Source organism: Aquarana catesbeiana, linkage group LG02, assembly GCF_042186555.1.
Source record: "Aquarana catesbeiana isolate 2022-GZ linkage group LG02, ASM4218655v1, whole genome shotgun sequence".
NCBI lineage: Eukaryota > Metazoa > Chordata > Amphibia > Anura > Ranidae > Aquarana > Aquarana catesbeiana.
The window spans coordinates 414,653,116-414,673,898 of record NC_133325.1 but is presented as its reverse complement, the minus strand read 5'-3'; the positions used below and the strand labels follow the sequence as shown (position 1 = coordinate 414,673,898).

Here is a 20,783-nt window from a genome sequence, read left to right as displayed (position 1 = left end):
TTTTCTGACCCGGTCACATCTTTTTTTCCTTTCTTACAAAATATGCATGCAGTTTGTTTTGGAAAGGAGCTTTCTTTGATATAATAAGGAGAATTAATCCCTATTCAGTAGCTCACTAAGCAGTTTTATGTTTGGAAGCCCAGCAATGTTTAAGAAATTTAATTTAATGAAGCTGCAGAAACACCCATACAATGGTACATTAGTCCTAACTTGAAATGCAACACAGTACGCTTTGGCATGAGATAGTTTATGCTGAAAACAAATATGATTTTCACAGTAAACACCCATAATCCATCGTTCTTAACTACAGTATAGAACCGGGACATATAGCAAATTGAGTCACACACCATATCAATAAAATAAGAGTCCACCTGAAGACTGTTAAAAGTCCATGTGGTGAAAACAAGACTTTGAACACCAAAAAGCTCTTGAGATTCTGCTAAGAAAGATCCAGAGCCATCACCAAAGTGACTTTATTAGATACACCTTGCTGGTACCAGGTTGGACCCCCTTTTGCCTTTGATACTGCCTGTATTCTTTGTGGCATTGATTGTTGGAAACATTCCTCAGAGATTTTGGTCCATATTGACATTAAAGAATCACACAGTTGCTGCAGATTTGTCGGCTGCACATTCATGATGCGAATCTCCCACATCCACCACATCCCAAAGGTGCTCTATTGGATTGAGATCTGGTGACTATGGGGGCCACTGGAGTACAGTGAACTCAGTGTTATGTTCAAGAAACCAGTGGTGAGATGATTTGAGCTTTGTGACAGGGTGCATTATCCTGCTGGTAGTAGCCCTCAGAAGATAGGCACACTATAGTCATAAAGGGATGGACATGGTCAGGAACAATGCTAAGGTAGGCCATGGCGATTAAACAATGCTCTATCGGTACTAAGGGGCCCAAAGCGTGCCAGGAAAATCTCCCCCACACCATCAGCCTGAACCGTTGATATAAGGCAGGATGGATCCATGCTTTCATGTTGTTTAGGGCAAATTTTGAACCTACCCATCTGAATGTTGTAGCTGAAATCGAGACTCATCGGACCAGGAAACATTTTTCTAGTGTTCTATTGTCCAATTTTGGTGAGCCTGTGCGAATTGTAGCCTCAATTTCCTTTTCTTAGCTGATAGGAGTGGCACCCGGTGTGATCTTCTGCTGCTGTATCCCATCTGCTTTAAGGTTCGATGTGTTGTGCATTCAGAGATGGTATTCTTCATACCTTGGTTGTAACAAGGGGCTTTTTGAGTTACTGTTACCTTTCTATCATCTCGGACCAGTCTGCCCGATCTCTGTCGACCTCTGACATAAACATGGCATTTACGTCCACACAACTGCCGCTCGCTGGATATTTTCTCTTTTTTGGACCATTCTCTGTAAACCCTAGAGAGTTTTGTGCATGAAAAATCATAGTAGATGAGCAATTTTCCCCAGTCAGTCCTAACCCCAATAGTTAGAACACACTGAGGGAACACATATTTAACCCCTAGATTGCCCCCTAGTTTTAACCCCTTCCCTACCAGTGACATTTACACAGTAATCAGTGCATATTTATAGCACTGATTGCTGTATAAATGTCAATGGTCCCAAAAATGTGTCAAAAGTGTCCGATCTGTCCGTCGCAATGTCGCAGTAACGCTAAAAATCAGATCATCACCATAAAAAAAAAATACTAAAAATGCCATAAAATGCCATACATCTTTCCCATAGTTTGTAGATGCTATAACTTTTGCGCAAACCAATCAATATACGCATATCGCAATGTTTTTACCAAAAATGAATAGAAGAATATATATTGGCCTAAATTGATGAAGAAATTTGTTTTTTAAAAACATTTTTAGGGATATTTATTATAGCAATAAGTAAAAAATATTGTTTTTTTTTTCAAAATTGATACTTTTTTTTGTTTATAGCGCAAAAAATAAAAACCGCAGAGGTGATCAAATACCACCAAAAGAACGTTCTATTTGTGAGAAAAAAAGGACGCAAATTTTGCTTGGGTACAACATTGCATGGCCGCGCAATTGTCAGTTAAACGACGCAGTGCCAAATTGTAAGAAGTGCTCTGGTCAGGAAGGGGGTAAAATCTTCTGGGGGTGAAGTGGTTAAGCAATCATTTTTTGCACATTAGAACTTTGTATTTCATGTAATTGGGGCCATGGCAGGGATGTGTCCTTTGCATACTTAGTGTATGCTAAAAGCTGTCACTCCTCATCACTTCAGAAAGTTGGGAGATATAATAATCTCATATAACACATGAGTTAAACATAATGGGGAAACATACTGAATTCTGCCCACCAAGCCATTTAATTCGGCCCTCGCACCCAGGGCTTTTTTTCAGCCAGGAGGTGGTGACACTCCGCTCCACCACCTCCGGCTCTCACCGCTGTCACTTATAAAAAGAGAAGCCTTCTGTGTTTACAAGGACAACTTTCCTCTCTGTGGCTCTCACAGATCCCTGCACACTCGGTGGGGACAAGAGAGATACAGGTGCAGTGTGGGATGTGGCATCATATGGTAAGCTGAATGCACAGATGCTGACCAATGATCTCCATGCAAGTGAGAGAGAGACGGAGCTGCCTACACTGCTGAGAGGTACTAGAGCCGGGCTGGGTAGGTGAGATGTGAGGAAGCTTTTTTGGGGGGGAGATAAGGGCTGTGGGGGGAGATGTGTGCAGAGGTGGGGAATGGGTGAGAGCAGTGGCGGTCAGTGCACTGTGGGAGCACGGGCGCTGCCCCCCCATCCATGCGCCTGTCCCCTTTCAGGGGGGTGCCAGAGCTGCGATCTGTGGGCAGGGGGTGGTGGGGTGACGGAGCCATGATGTGTGGGTGGGGGGGTGCCGGAGCTGCGATCCACGCTTGGGGGGGTTGTGGGCACAGGTGGCTGCATTTGATGAGCACAATGGCTGCATTTGATGGGCAAGTGGCTGCAAATGATAGGCACAATGGCTGTGTTTGTTGGTTACAGTGGTTGCATTTTATGGGCAAGTGGCTGCATATGATGGGCACAGGTGGCTGCATATGATGGGCACAGGTGGCTGCATTTTATGGGCACAAGTGGCTGCGTTTGATGGGCACAATGGCTACGTTTGATGGGCAAGTGGCTGTATATGATGGGCACAAGTGGCCGCGTTTGATGGGCACAATGGCTGCATTTGATGGGAAAGTGGCTGCATTTGATGGGCACAAGTGGCTGCATTTGATGGGCACAGGTGTCTGCATTTTTTGGGCACAAGCAGCTGCATTTGATGGGCACGAGTGGCTGCATTTGATGGACACAAGTGGCTGCATTTGGTGGGCACAATGGCTGCGTTTGATGGGCACAATGGCTGTGTTTGATGGGCACAAGTGGCTGCGTTTGATGGGCACAATGGCTGCATATGATGGGCACAAGTGGCTGCATATAATGGGCACACGTAGCTGGGTTTGATAGGCACAATGGCTGCAGTTGATGGGCACAGTGAGGCTGCAATTGATGGGGGAGGGGGTTCAGTGTTTTTCAGTTCGTTTGCGCCCCCCAAAAAATTTTGAGCACCAGCTGCCACTGGGTGAGAGTGATGCAGAGGTAAGAGCCGAGGAAGGGTTGAAGTGAGATGTGGTCAGCCTGTGAAAGAGAGATGAAACCCTGCAAACTGTGCATAGCACTCCCTTGAATCCTGCACTATGTATGTAGAGCTCTCCTCAACTCTGCACTCTGTACAAAAAGAACCCCTGAACTCTGCACTCTGTACATAGCACAACCCTGAACTCTGTATTCTGTGTACAGTATAGAGGACTCCTGAGAACCCCTGAACCCTGCATTTGGCACATCAAGCACCCCTGAACTCTGCACTCTGTGCATGGTGCACTCCTGAACTTTGCACATACCTCACTTCTGGCATTTATTGCCCCTTTAAGATCCTACCACTATTAGTGCGATTTGGCCACACCCATCGTTCAGTGCTGTTTGGTGGAGGGGGCATGTTTGAGATCCTGCACCTAAGTCCTAGAAAAATGTATATAGTCTTAGACCCCTTTCACACCAAGGGTGTTTTGCAGACGCTATAGCGTTAAAAATAGTGCCTGCAATCCGTCCTCAAACAGCTGCTCCATTGTCTCCAGTGTGAAAGTCCGAGGGCTTTCATACTGGAGCGGTGCACTGGCAGGACGTCAGGAAAAGTGCTGCCAGCAGCTTCTTTGGAGCGGTGAAGGAGCGGTGTGTTTACCGCCCCTCCACCGCTGCTCCCTATTGAAATCAATAGGGCAGCGCTGTGGTACCGCCGGCAAAACGCCGCTATTGCGGTGCATTGCGGGCGGTTTTAACCCATTCTCAGCCGCTAGCAGGGGGTAAAAGCGCCCCGCTAGCGGCCAAAATGCGATGCAAATCTGAGGGTAAAACGCCGCTAAATATAGTGCTATGGGCGGCTTGGTGTGAAAGTTGTCTTACAGGTATGAATGGCACTTTATTGTAACCATAATGCTGATGCGACCCACAATGAAAATTGAGTTTGACACCCCTGCCCTAAAAGGTCATTTATATATAAATTTATTTTAGGTATAGATTTTTGTTGTATAATTACATTAGTCCAGCTTGGACTAATGTAAGTATGCATATGCCCTACCTGTGGGATTAATGTGGAAGCCAAGAATGATGCCTGTGGTAGGCATCATTGCTACAGTGATTTCTGTTGTCTTCCAGGTCCAGTGCCCTGCAGCAAAGTAACCACAGAGGGACGCTCACTTGGCATGGGTACCATTCACAGAAACAAATTGTTTTCTCAATGAATGCAAAGCGTTCTCTGATTGGATGAGGTGGAGATTGTGATGTCACTGCCCTGTCTCTCCACCTTGACCAATCTGTTACTAAAAGCAACCAAAGTGATGGCCAGTTACATTATTGCTTAGTGAACATCCAAGGTTCTGTGAAGGAATGAGTACACAGGAAATACTATACTGTCCTCTAGATAGATAGATAGATAGATAGATAGATAGATAGATAGATAGATAGATAGATTACATATACTACCTTATATTATTAAGTATATCGTGAATGAGTCTCCAGTTCTAATATTTGTTTAAACATATAATAGAAGTACTAATATTCCATCATGTTTGTCTTTTGCAGGTTTACTGGAACGAATTTACCACCACCAGTCATCAGCAGTAAAAACTGGTTGCGAATTCACTTTACATCAGATGGCAATCACAGGCAGAAAGGCTTCAGCGCACAGTATCAAGGTTAGTGCAATCAGTCTAGACAGTTACCATATTACAGAGGGGGTGAGATAGTAGCTCATTTTCTTCTAGACAAGTTTCTATTTTAGACTAATCCATGAATCATGGTAAGAAAGAATGCATATCTTTTTTAAGAATTTAGTAGAAATCATTGTACATTCTTTTCACTATCTATTAAATGTTATTTTCTGTTAGTATTTTTTTTATGGTATTTTCTATTTGTAGAAAGTATCTTACTTATTCTGTGCAACTAAGTATTTATAAGTGATCTACACTGGCTCTTTAAAAGTTCTCTCCAGTTTAAATGGAAAATTAGCCTTAAAGTGATTGTAAACTCTCGCTTTATTTTTTTTTTTTAAATAACAAACATGTTATACTTACCTGCTCTGTGCAGTTGGTTTTGCACAGGGCAGCCTGGATCCTCCTCTTCTTGAGTCCCTCTTCACTGCTCCTGGCCCCTCCCTCCTGACGAGTGCCCCATAGACCAGCAGCTTGCTATGGGGGCACTCGAGCTGAGCTGCAGCCCTGTGTGTCCATTCAGACACGCAGCTGCCGTTTCGGCCCCGCGCCCTCTCTCCCCTGATTGGCCAACTACTTTGATTGACAGCTGCGGGCACCAATGGCGCAGCGACTGTGCCCCAGCCAATCAGGAGGAGAGTCCCGGGTGGCTGGGACTCGTGGACATCGCTGGAGAGAGATGTGTCTCAGGGTAAGTATTAGGGGGTGCTGGGTAGGCTGCTGCACACAGAAGGTTTTTTTATCTTAATGCATGGAATGCATTAAGATAAAAAACCTTTTGCCTTTACAATCTCTGTAAAATGAAAGCATGGAATACAACTTACTTGCTCATTAGTTCTAACTTTCAACATTTCACTTATCCATTATACTGGCTTTTGTCAGTTATCTGGTGATCTGAGAATGCATGCTTGTGAACGACGCAGGAGAGGAATTCCCAAATACGCCCACTACAGTTCTGGTGCCCAAACCAGCTTGGACTAATATAAGTATGCATGCGTTATGCCTGGCCAATTCCCATGAAAACCACTGTAGTAGGCTCAGCTAACAGAGATCACTATAGTAATGGTGCCCACTACAGTGATTTTAAACTTCCACAGAGAACCCACAGGTATGAAACATCCAAGATGGGTCATGTTACTATGCAAAAACAGCTATATCTGGGATTCAGCATTAAGGTAAAAAAACACTAGGCAGTGACCGGCCCCCTAGCCCCAATCCCCCCCCCTCAGTTTTACTTACCTGAGCCCCGTATTTCCCTCGGGGAGGATGCGCTGTCCCGGCTCTTGGTTGGATAGATTGATAGCAGCGCAGCCATTGGCTCCCGCTGCTGTTAATCAAATCTAATGACGCGGAGTGCCATGGGGCGGGGCCGAGTCTGGCATTCGTGTCTATGTACGCAAATGCTGGACTCGGGAGCGCGCCCGCAAGGTAACCCCCCCGGGAGAGCGCTTTTCCTAGAGAGTTATCTGATGTGGGGAGGCGCCGCGAGAGCCGCCGAGGGACTCCAGAAATGGATGATTGGGGCCAATCTGTGCAAAACGAGCTGCACAGTGGAAGTAAGTATGATATGTTTGTTATGTTAAAAAAATAAAAAATGAGCCTTTACAATCACTTTAAGGTCTGTGTTAGACTAGTCTTCCTATTGTTAGAGACAAATTGCAAAAGGAACGCTAAATAGAACACTCGCCTCATTTTACCTTGCTGCCTGTAATGCTACAGAATCTTGCTTGCCAGCCAAGCAACAGCAATGACACCCTGCTGGTCTGACCAGTAAGGGACAATGGTGTAGAAACCGGTAAGTAGCTTCTTTCTTCTCTCAGACATCTTGTTGATGACAGGTTGCTGCCATTGACAGGATTGCTAGTGTGACATGTGCCTTAAATTGTTTGTTAACCCCATTCATGATATCTGACCCAGGAATATAAAGAGAACGGAGACAGGGATAGAGAGGGGGAAGGGAGAGAGAGAGAGAGAGGGTGCAGGTAGAGAATTAATGGGGCAGGTAGAGTGAGTGGGGGCAAGAAGAGAGAGAGGGGGCAGGGGGAGGGGGCACAGAGAGAGAGAGAGGGAGAGAGAGAGAGGGGGGAAGGGGAGAGAGAGGAGAGAGAGAGAGAGGGGGGGGAGGGGAGAGAGAGAGGGGTAGAGAAAGAGCAGGCAGAGAGAGAGAGGACATGGAGAAAGAGAGGGCAGGGAGAAAGGGGGCAGGGGGAGAGAGAGAGATGAGAGGGGGCAGGGAGAGAGAGGGCAGATATAGGGGGAAGGGAGAGAGAGGGGGCAGGGAGAGAAAGAGGGGGCAAGGAGAGAGAGAGAGGGGGCAGGGAGAGATAGAAGGGGGCAGGGTCTGGTCAGTGCTCACTCACTTGAATGGTCCCTGGAGGCTCATTGGCTCAGTCAGCAGCTTCTCTTTCAATGTGGCTGTCGGCTTGTTTAATCCCCCCCCACATCCCCTTCACAGATGAGCACCCGGGCAGGGAGAGAGGGGCAGGAGAAGCCGTGAGTGCCGTGCTGCTCAGGTATGCTGGAGGTGGACGGAGCACTGTGGGGATCCCCTCCTTCCAGACCTGCTGCAGCTCCCAAGCAGAGGACGGAACGGTAATTGGAGGAGGGGAAAAAGAGGTGCAGGTGGATGGAGCCACGGATTTTCCACCAGCCCTGCATGTTTGCAGCGGAAGCGGTGCGGCCTTTCAGGGGGCTTTAAAGCAGCCTGGCTCAGTTCGCCCCTGGTGTGACCTCTTTGGTGGTTGTCACCCGGGTGCTGTCCGCACCCACTGCACCCCCCTAATGACATCACTGATAACCATCCCCCTACTCTAGCTAAAATGAAAAGAAGTTTTGCCTGTAGTTCTACTTTAAAGTTCATCTGACAATGAACTTCTCTCATTTGGACTATTTTTGTCTATTACATGCTATTAAATGTTTTATCTGTTTGACAATAATACCTGTTGATCCTGCCAGAAATCTAGTGAGCTGATATCCTTCTGTGCCCTCTGCTGTCTCTTACCAGTTATTGTTCCCAGTTTTTGCTATGAACTATGAAGCACCTTCCTCTATGTTATGGAGTAAAGGAAAGTGGAGGTGTTCTGTAGTCCTAAAACACTAGTTTGACAATGTTTACTCTCCATAGATACAGTCCAGTTAGTAAATATTGTCACCCTATTACAGAAAGCCTGTTACTGCCAGGATCAAAAATGAAAAAAAAAGGATAAAAAATGAAAAATTATTACTTAAAGGGGATGTAAAGTCAGAAGGTTTTTTTTATCATAATGCATTCTAAAAAAAAAAAAACCTTCTGTGTGAAGCAGCCACCCTCCATCACTCCTAATACTTGCCTGAGCCCCATCTCTCTCCAGCAATGTCCACAAGTTGCTCAGCCATCCGAGACTCTCCTTTTGATTGGCTGAGACACAGCAGTGGTGCCATTGGCTCCCGCTGCTGTCAATCAAAGTCAGTTAGCCAATCAAGGGAGAGATGGGGCGGGGCTGAATTGGGGCTCCGTGTCTGAATGGACACATGGAGCTGTGACTCGGCTCGGGTGCCCCATAGCAAGCTGCTTGCGGTGGGGGCACTCAACAGGAGGGAGGACCAGGAGCACCAAAGAGGGACCCGAGAAGAGGAGGATCTGGGCTGCCCTGTGCAAAACCAACTGCATGGAGCAGGTAGGTATAACATATTTGTTATTTTTAGAGATAAAAAAAATGAGACTTTACATTCACTTTAAGGCACCGGGTTCACATATGTGCACAAGTACAAGTACAATTCTTATGCAGACTTTACTAAAGCACACTGCGGTGTGTTGCTTTTGTACAATGCTATTTAGATTTTTAGGCACAAAAACGCACAACATACCTGCACTACAATGCAGTCTTTTTTTTGTGCTTGGAGTCTAATCAAAATGAATGGTCTGAAGTAAATCAGAACACGGCAATGTGCAATAAAGCCTTTTAGAGCATGCATTACCACATTGTTGTATAGTGTGGACAAGGTCTAATTTGTACAGATGGGCAAAATACGTGCTTGCAGTTTCATTTACTTTTACTGTTAAAATGATAAATGTTCAAAAAAGATAGTGATGTGGAATTGAGGAGCCAAAAAAAATATGAAAATTAGTCAAAAGAAATGTCAAAATGCAAAAAGGTAAAAATAAAAACATGGGAAATAAAAAATGATGGTCCCTTGAGTGAAGCACCTTCCCTTTGTTGAAAATAATAGGTTATGCCTATAGTGGGGTGACATTAACGGAAGCAAAAAAAAAAGGTGAACGATCTTTATCAATTAGCAAAGTTATCTTCAAAATGGCGAGGGCTGGGTTATTTTAACCTTAGTCAAAATGTGGTACAAATAAGTAAAGATTGTCTAAATAGGCAGAATAGTCAGAAATGATATTTCATGTTGATAAAATGTTTCACCTTTTTAAAGCTGAGCTCCAGGCAACCATTTAAATAAACTGTTGAAATCCATAAATTTGACGGTTTATACCAGCCAAAGGTTTGTTATTCTCCACACTAGTATTATGATCAAGACACTCCTGCCAGGCAACACTGCCAGATCTAGAGGTTGTAAACCTCCGAAAAAAAATTCAAAAAACAAACAAACCTGCAAGACAAAAGGATAATGAACTAGTATGCATCGCATACTAGCTCATTATGAAATACTCACCTTAGAACGATGCCCTGCAGTGCCGCTCGCACTTCGCTTCCACGGCCGACATCTTTCCCGGAGTCACTTCTGGGTTGGCGGGCTCCGGTTCTGTGATTGACTGGAGCCGTGATGACATCACTCCCGTGCATGCGTGCAGGTACCCTGGGGTCACGGCACGGGTCCTGAAGAAACGGGATGGGCAGGCCGTTTCTTCAGTGTGCATGCGCTGATGACGTCGGCAGCAGCGTATATAGTATATATCTCCTAAACTGTGCAAGTTTAGGAGATATTTACAGTACCTACAGGTAAGCGTTATTATAGGCTTACCTGTAGGTACAATTAAAGAGAAAGACTTTACTTCCTCTTTAAGCCTATAGCAGAAAGAACCCATACCTCAGCCTCTTAGTGAACAATGAGGTCATCTCTGTGCTCACTATGCTCTTCCTGTCTGGGTGTTCACAGTCAGCAAACAGTCAGCAAACATTTATTTTAGCAGAGCTTGATTGACTTGAGTTTGAGTTCTGATGCTCTAGGGATTAGAAAGGCTGCTACAATTTCAGGTACTTACACTAATAGCATTTAAAAAATAGGTTTAATAATTGTTTAATACACATCTGCATTAGGTTGTATTTTTGAATATATGTATTTTTGAATATATTTTTGAATATATCTGAAGTCACGAGGTGACAGTTTTGATTCACCACAAGTGATGGGCTGAACACTCCCTGTTTGGTTCGCAGCAGAACTCCCGAACAGGGGAAAAGTTCTGACCCGAATGGCAAACCCCATTGAAGTCTATGGGAGCCGAACAGGAAAAATCAAAAATGTCCATTTTGAAGGCTTATATGCAAGTAATTGGCTATAAAAGGGGTATGGGGGTCCGAGTACTGCCCAATGTATCAATGCAAAAATTTTTTTAACAACGATTGTTTTTAAAGGAGCAGTGATTTTAATGATGCCTAAAGTGCAACAATACAAATGAAAAATTCCTTTAAATATAGTGCCTGAGGGGTCCCCTTGGTCTACCTATAATGTGGCACATCTGTAGCATGTATCGAACATGCTGCAGCAAAAATAACATTTCTAAAGAAAAAAAGCGAGTCAAATCACATTTAAATTGACTCGCTGTTGCAATTGCCAGCACCTGGCTATTTAAAAAAGATAAAGGAAAAAAAGGTTTGCCCCCCCCCCTAGTTCATACCAGACCCATTTGACAGTTTTTATATAGGTAAGGGCGGGGCCACCTGGCATTTGGCCAACAGTTGACTGTCTTCTGATTTGCATTTTACCTGCTTCTAGCAGATTTTGCATTCTGTAGACTTGAATGTGAATGTAAAACACAACTGAAGAGAACCAAAGCCCATCCACACAGACATTAAGCCCTAGAATACTAAGGAACGTCTGCAGCCATGAGCTTGCTATTCGATTTTATAGCTGGCAAAGGGCTTTCAAGTAAAAGTGATGCAGGAAGCTCTAGCGTCAACCAATCACTTTTACGCAGCTCTGATTGTGCACACCCCGGACCCTTTCCCTTTTAGCTATTGCAAGCGCTCATGGTGAACTGCGTTTTACCATGTATGCTAGTGTGAACATAACCTAACCTTTATGTGAAGATAGTTTTCGTGGAAACTGTCTACAGTTTACCTACTTGATGGACCATATTTTCTTGTTTTTATGTTTGTACTCTAGTAACGATTGCTATATCAGATGGCAAAGCTGTGTGCCTTTGAATGACTGCATATAGAAAAATACAGGATAGCATATAGGATATTGAGCTTGATAAACTATTATACATCTGGGCAGACACAAAGGATTTGACTTAGTGAAGGGGTGAGGGCCGTTTACTTAGCAAAATGAATGTTCACTTAGCTTAGTGAATACTGTGAAGTTGTCTGCTTTAGAAATAAAAGGCATATATTTTCTTACTACATGAAAATGCATTTCAAGCAGAAATCCCATACATTACTATGTGACTAAATGATATTTATGCAACTCAGAGGGCTTTGTTAAGAAATAAGCACTTTAAACAGACCCACTGAAATGAATGGCAGATACACAACAACATGTTTAATGCATTTTAGTGAACGTGTAGTGTTTCTGTAGTACGGTAAATTTCTGTTTTGAATATTACTCTTGCGTTTGCACAACACATTAACATAAGCACATAAAAATGCAAAAAACATATGTTTGAAATGTACAGAAGCTTAGGCAGTTATTTGTCAAATTCATGGTGTTAGGTGTGAAAGTACCCAAAGTACCTGCCCTCATAGCCTTGACCTCTAAACTCACCCACACACTAAACCTGAACCTAACACAACCCTACCTTCACTTAGGCCATAACATGTAATCTAACACTCAAATTAACCCATAACCTCCACCTCCTTTAAAACCTACCCCTTAAAGTGTATGTGAACCCTTACCTTGTAAAACAACTTATTTAAATTAAAATAGACATGAAAGGCAAAACATTTTCACACACATATATATATATATATATATATATATATATATATATATATATATATATATATATATATATATATATATATATCTTTATTTTCTTTTTTTTTTTTAATAAGTGATAACATTATCTTTGTTCTCAGCTGAATAAGTGGCTTAGAAAGGTTGGGGTGGACAAACAGCAGTACACTGCTCTTCCCCTTGAATGGCTGTGCAGGGAGGTCATGTCAGCCCCAGTCTGACCATTCTAGGACAGGCAAACTGTGCTCCCAGCACAGCCAGAGAACTGACCACACTGACATGGATGTGTTTATTGCCTATCGTGGTCAGATTGAAATAGGGAAACAGGGGGACTGGCAGGATCACCAGGTATTTCACAAAAAGGAATCATTTCAAAGAAAACAGTATACTTTTTTTTTAACGCAAGTACATGGTACAACAGACACATATCAGAAATATGAAATGGATAACATATTCCTTAAAGTGTATTTCAACATTTGCTGTCAAATTTGAGAAAACTCCATTACATGTTCGTTATGCTTTCTCATTGAGTCTCAGTTTACAGCGGTGAAGTGCAGGAACCAGAGCAATTCCTGTGCGAGTTCCTGCATTGCATCTTACTCGCAAGCAGTTCACACTGACATCTGTGAATCGCTGCGGGTGTCAATAGAAAGTTAATTACACCCCCAAATCGGTTTGCAGAACGCAGTGCGTACTATGGAATCGGATCACATGGGTCTGAACACCCATGCAATGCGATTCCAGTGCAGACCAAAAAAGGGTACTGCACCATTTTGGTGCGAATGCAATGCGATTTCAGCTATACAAACTGTATGGCTGAATTCACATCGCCCAGACATCGCATGTGATGTGCACAGCAATGCAGTGTGAATCACATGTGATGTCTAGGATTGCATAGTGTGAACCCAGCCTTACACAGCATACTGAAAATCGATAAATAAATAAAAGACCATTCTTACATTTGGGTTTTTCTTAGAAGAAGGCTTTATGTCATTTCTTAACAAGTTCAGAGTAAGTTTGTTTCACTAGAAAGGCTTAGAACTGCCTAGGTTTCCCTTCAATAACATACAATGGAGAAGCACAGCTTCTAAAGCTTTAATCCTTTGTTAGGACAGACAGTGTTCCAATCTAGTTTACAGCTGATAATGAGATCTGCCAGCACAGTACAGACAGAGTTAATTATGGCAAGCACAGCTCCCCAGTCCCATCATAGACATAGAGAACTAAACAGAATGTTTTAAGCTGTGGAGTTTCCAGAAAAGAGCATCTAAAAAAGGTAAGCTGTATTTTTTTAAATATTTTAGTAAATGTGTTATGCTATGTGAATGGGAACATATAACAAATTGAAAGTAGGTGTTATCCTAATTTGGCTACAAAAGAAGAAATACACTTTAGCTAACCCTGAAAATCACCACATAACCTAACCCTAACACCTAACTTTTAACATCACCTTAAGCCCTGTTTCAAACTATTGTGATGCGGGAACCAGAGCGATTCCAGTGCAGGTTCCCGCATCGCATCTCCTGCATGGGCAGTTCACATGGCCCTCTCCGAACCGCTGCAGGTGTCAATACAAAGTTAATGACACCCCCCAGATTGGTTCGCAGATCGCCGGGTGAACTGTCAATTCGGACAGGAATCGGATCGCATGGGTGTGAACACCCATGTGATCTGATTTCAGTGTAGGAAAAAAAATGTTCCTGCAGCATTTTCGTGCGAATCCAATGCGAGTTGAACCATACATAGTCATATAGTTACATAGTCAGGTTGAAAAAAGACACATGTCCATCTAGTTCAACCAAAAAAAAATACAATCCCATATACACAATCCTTCACCCACAGTTGATCCAGAGGAAGGCGGAAAAACCAAAGCAAAGCATGATCCAATTTTCTACAGCGGGGGAAAAAAATCCTTCCTGATCCCTCAAGAGGATTTTTCCTGCAGCAACTTGCCTAGAAATGTTAGTACCCAGTTATATTGTGTACATTTAGAAAAGAATCCAAACATTTTTTTAAAGCAATCGACTGAGCTGGCCAGAACCACCTCTGGAGGGAGTCTATTCCACATTTTCACAGCTCTTATTGTGAAGAAGCCTTTCCGTATTTGGAGATGAAATCTTTTTTCCTCCAGTTATAAAGAGTGCCCCCTTGTCCTCTGTGATGACCTTAAAGTGAAGAACTCAACACCAAGTTCACAATATGGACCACTTATGTATTTGTACATGTTGATCATATCCCTCCTTAATCTCCTCTTCTCAAGAGAGAATAAATTCAGTTCCTCTAATCTTTCCTCATAGCTGAGCTCCTCCATGCCTCTTATCAGTTTAGTTGCCCTTCTGCACTTTCTCCAGTTCCCCGATATCCTTTTTGAGAACCGGTGTCCAAATCTGAACTGCATATTCCAGATGAGGTCTTACTAATGATTTGTACAGGGGCAAAATGATATCTCTCTCTCTGGAGTCCATACCTCTCTTAATACAAGAAAGGACTTTGCTCGCTTTGGAAGCCGCAGCTTGGCATTGCATGTTATTATTGAGCTTATGATCTACCAAAACTCCCAGATCCTTCTCCACTATGGATCCCGCCAGTTGTACTCCCCCTAGTATGTATGCAAACTGTATGACTGAATTTGCAGTGCATAGACATCACATGTGATCGGCACAGCAATGCAGTGTGAATCACATGCGATGTCTGTGTTCGCAATAGTGTGAACCCAGGCTAAAGCCGAACTTTAGGCAGATATAAAAACACACCATTTATATGAAACTGCATTACTTTAAAACAATTTTAAAGGTGTTTTCATTTATAATTAGCCAAAGCATCTGAATCTATCTTGATATCAGCCAGCTGTTATCCTTTGCAAAGCAACAGATATGACAGGGAGCATGCTTACAGAAAAAAAAAGAGCAGAGCTGAGGGTTGATCAGCATGTTGTTGCTCTTTGTTGTTTAATCTGACTGCAGGACTGGAGGTGACAGCAATGTATATACTCTAATGCCTCGTACACACGGTCGGATTTTCTGACAGAAAATGTTCGATGGGAGCCTTTTGTCTGAAATTCTGACCGTGTGTAGGCTCCATCAGACATTTTCCATCAGAATTTCCGTCACACAAAATTTGAGATCTGGATCTCAAATTTTCCGACAACAAAATCTGTCGTCGTAAATTCCGATCGTGTGTACACAATTTCTGACGCACAAAGTTCCACGCATGCTCGGAATCAAGCAGAAGAGCCGCACTGGCTATTGAACTTCATTTTTCTCGGCTCGTCGTACATGTTGTACATCATTGCGTTCTTGACGTTTGGATTGCGTTCTTGACGTTTGGAATTTAAGACAAGATTTGTGTGACCGTGTTTATACGATACAAGTTTGAGCCAACATCCGTCGGAAAAAATCCATGGATTTTGTTGTCGGAATGTCCGATCGTGTGTACAGGGCATAACAGTGGTGTCACCTTTTCTGGCTGTGTTGTCTAGCCAAGGTGCATGAGTAAAAAAATTGGCTAAATCCTTTGATAGATAAAAAGTCTGCATACTGTATGCAAATTTCAACTTAACATATCATCTACCCCCCCCCCCCAAATTAGCTAACTGTACTCCTCCTAAACAGTTGTATTTACCTGTGTCAAACATCAAAACTGTTGTAAGTATAACTGCCTTTCCTGTGCTGAAATCAACAACTCTAAGATCTGATCAATGAAAACAAATGGTTCAGACAAATTGTGACTAGTCTTATACCTCCTTTTATCAATGTCCTGTAAAGCACCTATGGGCTCGCCTGCACATGTGCAACATCTACAGCTGATCTATATTGACCTGTAAGCATAAGCCTTAAAACACTAGGGGAAAGTACTTTTTTCCATTTGCTAAAACAAAGCAAAAGAGGTATAAATCAACTCTGTTAAGCTTATGGCACACTAAGAGCAGCGAAACAAGATTTGTAGCTTAAACAGATCCATTGCCAGGCCAATGTGAATAGTGGCAAAATGGACACGTACACACGTTTCTTATCTTTAGGGTAGGAGCCACAGGAACAGATATTATGTACTAGGTCTCGGAGCAGTGTGGTTCATTAGGCTTCATAAAACAGGTTGTAGTGCCCCAAGAAACATAAAGACAGGGTGAAAACAGCACGATTGAAATCAGTGTAAATGCCTCTTCTGCTTAGGCCGACTCAACAGATTAATGTTCAGCTAGAACCAGTGCATGTAATCCCATATTAAAACCCAAATCCTATTTGTTGCCACCTGCTTGAAATGCATCCTAATTAATAATGCCCATGGGCCATCAGATTTCGGAATGGTTTACGATATGTCTTGCATGAGATTATCAAAGGTACAGTATCTTCTGGAGGCAGAGCCTAATATCATGACAGTGTGAGATTTAGATAAAGGACGCTGACTGTGCCTGCTGTATGTCTATACAAGCAAATTCTTCCTTTTTAAAGACCACTAAAACACCAGAGGTTCAGAAAATTCTCACCTATTATGTGTATGTGTTTAGGGAATAGGTGAACATAATGTGATTTTACTTATTTGTTTTGGTCCTGCTTTTGTTTAATTAGATATAAAAAGCTGGCCATATAAATTATAGATGAAGGATTTCATTTATGTGAATTAGTAGGGTATTTTAGCTACATTCTTTTTTTTTTTTTTTTCTTCCTTATTGCCGCTGGTAGAACAATCTGCACAGAAACACTTAGAATATCCCCAGTGTGTCCTTTACATCAGTAATGATTCAGATTTTAATATATTTTCAGCCCTTGTTATGCTTTCAAGGTATTAAATCCTCCTGCAGGGAGTCTCCCAGCATTGTACATTTGTGCAACCCGCAGCAAACTCATTACAAAATCTTATTGGTTGATCAACAGGGTGGATGTTTTATTGGTCTGTGCTCTTTTTTTCATATGGCCACTTTTGGGAAACCAGTTGGCTAAACACAATGAGAGTCCTTGTAGGTTCCTCTAGTGTGTTTGGAAGACTAACAGAGGGACAGAGTGCTACAAAGGATACAATTCTAGCCACTTCAGCTATTCACTGCATTAAAAACGTGTAATAGCAGAGAATTTGCTGCCAAAGTGATTGCAGCGTTTTCTTGGCAGCTGCTGAAAAAATGGATTAGAAGGCAATGCTTTTAATAAGAAAATATGCTAGTATAGTCACTGAGACTCACTATGTGCAAGGGTCAGCTTAAACCCTACGACCGGTTGATTTTCCTATAAAGTGGTGTTAAATGAATTAAATGAACTATTCCTGTCATGATAATAGTAAATTATTATGGATACATACCGGTAGATGAAACTTAGTTAAACAGGGGATCATTATAGTCCTCATTTAAGTAAAAATAAAGGTACAAATGCAGTATCCCTCTTTGATTGATTTGACTGCATGGGACTGCTGGTTTAATTGCTATAGGTAACTGCTTGTCTTCGTACTGTCATAGCCAAAGCATGTACATATGCCATGGGATACCTCAATAGGTCATTAAAATTGTAAAAACTAACGTTTCTAGAGTACACTCCTCAGTGAATAAAACTATGGTTAGGTATACAGAAAATTATAATTGTAAATGTTCTTCATACTATTTAGGAGCTGTAGCTCTCACCCCCCGGAGGGGCTGCTGTAGATTCCCCCAGGTTTCCCTAGCTAGTACAGAGGCTGCCAGTCACAAGCACAATTCTATGCACACTGACAATTCAGGCTCAATCGACGGGGATGTCTTTTTAGGCAATTGTTGCTGAAAACCTTGAAGCAGGATAGGGGTTAAGCAGGATACTCCAAAACAATAAATAGGAGGACAAACTTCTAGAACAAATCCTTATAGTTGCAAACACACATAAAAGCCCCGTAGTAGGCCTTACTCACAATGTCTCAGGAACTGACTGCCACTCAGCTTCTACAGGTATTTGCTCACTGAGTGATTTAAAAGATCCTTCTCCAGACCAGGACTTCAGAAGAGTGCCCTCCAGGAAAATTATTTTAGTAATCTGCACCAGGCCCTCAGCCCAACATCTGCTAAAGCCCAAACTGCAATTCTTCAGCACACTCTAGCTGCCTCCCGGGGGCAGCAGCCCCAGGAGAATAGGAACCTTCAATCAAAGGAAGAACACTCTGCCCAGGCCTCCCAAATAGTTTTAACCTCCCTAGACACCTTCTGGATGCCTCCTTCCAGGGATTGGCTGGGGCATGATACATTTTTATAACTGGATACTTGACTCTCATCTAGACAAACACTTAACACAATGTTGTAAAGCGCGGTGTAAACTGTCGGCGCTATATAAATCCTGTATAATAATAATATAATAATAATCCCATATGTTCTGTGTGATAAATAATTAAATAATTTTTGTGCCGCGCATTTCTGTCTGGTCAGGGCTTCCTAAGCTGGGTGTTTGATTTCTCCTATCTGCGTCTGGGAAAAGCTTCAAGAATATAGGGCAGGGAGAGTCAAATATCAAATGAAATAATATTTGTGTCACGCTGTGTCCTGTGAACACTATATTAATACTAATAAAAAAATGTAATAATTAATATAAAGTGACCCTCCTAGTTAAAAAGTTCTAGGAGTGAACACAATCAATAGGTTTCTAATTAACAATCACAATCAATCTCACAAATCCTCATAGTAAAATTTCCATATGAATATAGTCCTTAAAATATACAGTGCCTTGAAAAAGTATTCATACCCCTTGACATTTTCTACATTTTGTCGTGTTACAACCCAAAACGTTAATGTATTTTATTGGGATTTTATGTGATAGACCAACACAAAGTGGTGCATAATTGTGGAAGGAAAATTATAAATGGTTTTCAAAATTTTTAACTTATAAATATGTAAAAAGTGTGTCCTGCTTTTGTATTCAGCCCCTGAGTCAATACTTTGTAGAACCACCTTTTGCTGCAATTACAGCTGCAAGTCTTTTTTGGGGGTGTCTCTACCAGCTTTGCACATCTAGAGAGTGACATTTTTGCCCATTCTTCTTTGCAAAATAACTCAATCTCTGTCAGACTGGATGGAGAGCATCTGTGAATATCAATTTTAAAGTCTTGCCACAGATTCTCAATTGGATTTAGGTTTGGACTTTGACTGGGCCAGGCCATTCTAACACATGAATATGCTTTGATTTAAACCAGTGGTTCTCAACTCAAGTCCTTGGGACCCACCAACAGGCCAGATTTTAAGTACTACCTTGGGGAGTTGCAGACTAGAATACTGCAATCATTGAGCATCAAGTGATATCACCTGTGATGTATCTTGCAAACCTGGCCTGTTGGTGGGTCCTGAGGACTGGATTTGAGAACCACTGATTTAAACCATTCCATTATAGCTCTGCCTGTATGTTTAGGGTCATTGTCCTGCTGGAAGGTGAACCTCTGCCCCAGTCTTAAGTCTTTTACAGACCAGTCACCCGTTTATGTCACCGGGTGGCCCCGCCCTCAGCTATATAACAGCTGTCACCAGGGTTGCCAACTTCCCGCATTTTACTGACAAAATATGGAAAATTTACAGGTTTTCCTCTAAGATTGCCCTGTATTCAGCTCCATCCATATTCCCATCAACTCTGACCAGCTTCCCTGTCCCTGCTGAAGAAAAGCATCCCCACAACATGATGCTATGACCACCATGTTTCACGGTGGGGATGGGGTGTTCAGGGTGATGTGCAGTGTTAGTTTTCCGCCACAAATAGTGCTTTGCTTTTAGGCCAAAAAGTTCAATTTTGGTCACATTTGGCCAGAGCACCTTCTTCCACATGTTTGCTGTGTCCCCCACATGGCATCTCACAAACGGAACTTTGTATGGCTTTCTTTCAACAATGGCTTTCTTCTTGCCACTCTTCCATAAAGGCCAGATTTGTAGAGTGCATGAGTAATAGTTGTCCTGTGGACAGATTCTCCCACCTTGTCAGGTCACATGAGGCCAGGTGACAGATGCAAACCGTTGGGGTCAGGAGTGCACCACTAAGGTAGTGGACCCTATGGCTGACTGCTGCAGATGGAACTCTGGGTGGTTCAGAAAAGCAGGTTCGCTGGATTACCAACACGGATCCCACTGGGAGTTAGAGTATACGATTCCCCAGGGCGCGGAGTCTAAGAGCCAGCAGGTGTTCACCAGAGCCTCTATTGGTGAGGATGGACTGCGCTGCAACTGGCTTCAGGTCGCAGCCCCCAAGGTCTCCCAGCTCACGCTCATGGTAGGCTACAGGAGGATAGAGAGGAAGCAGCAGCCCAGGACAACAAGGGATAGTCAGGAGATAAGCCAAAGGTTGGGGCAACTAGTAGACAAGGATAAACAGAGAACACGCCAAAGGTCAGGGTAATAAGCAGGCAGGAATAGTCAAAGAACAAGCCAAGATCGGTAACAGAAGCAGACGTAGAGCACGCAGCAAGCAGGAGACAGGAAACCAAACACACAATATTGCTCGGGC

At 42.8% G+C, this 20,783-nt stretch overlaps 1 protein-coding gene across 3 annotated transcripts in view; it reads left to right on the top strand.

The window, feature by feature from the left end:
- The window catches only part of CSMD2 (CUB and Sushi multiple domains 2), a 1,533,565-nt gene that overhangs the window by 924,202 nt on the left and 588,580 nt on the right, over positions 1-20,783 (top strand). For all 3 annotated transcript variants that reach the window (XM_073615428.1, XM_073615429.1, XM_073615430.1), the window contains exon 6: positions 5,111-5,223. In XM_073615428.1, coding sequence (XP_073471529.1) covers positions 5,111-5,223 — 113 coding nt within the window. The remainder of the gene's footprint in view (positions 1-5,110; positions 5,224-20,783) is intronic.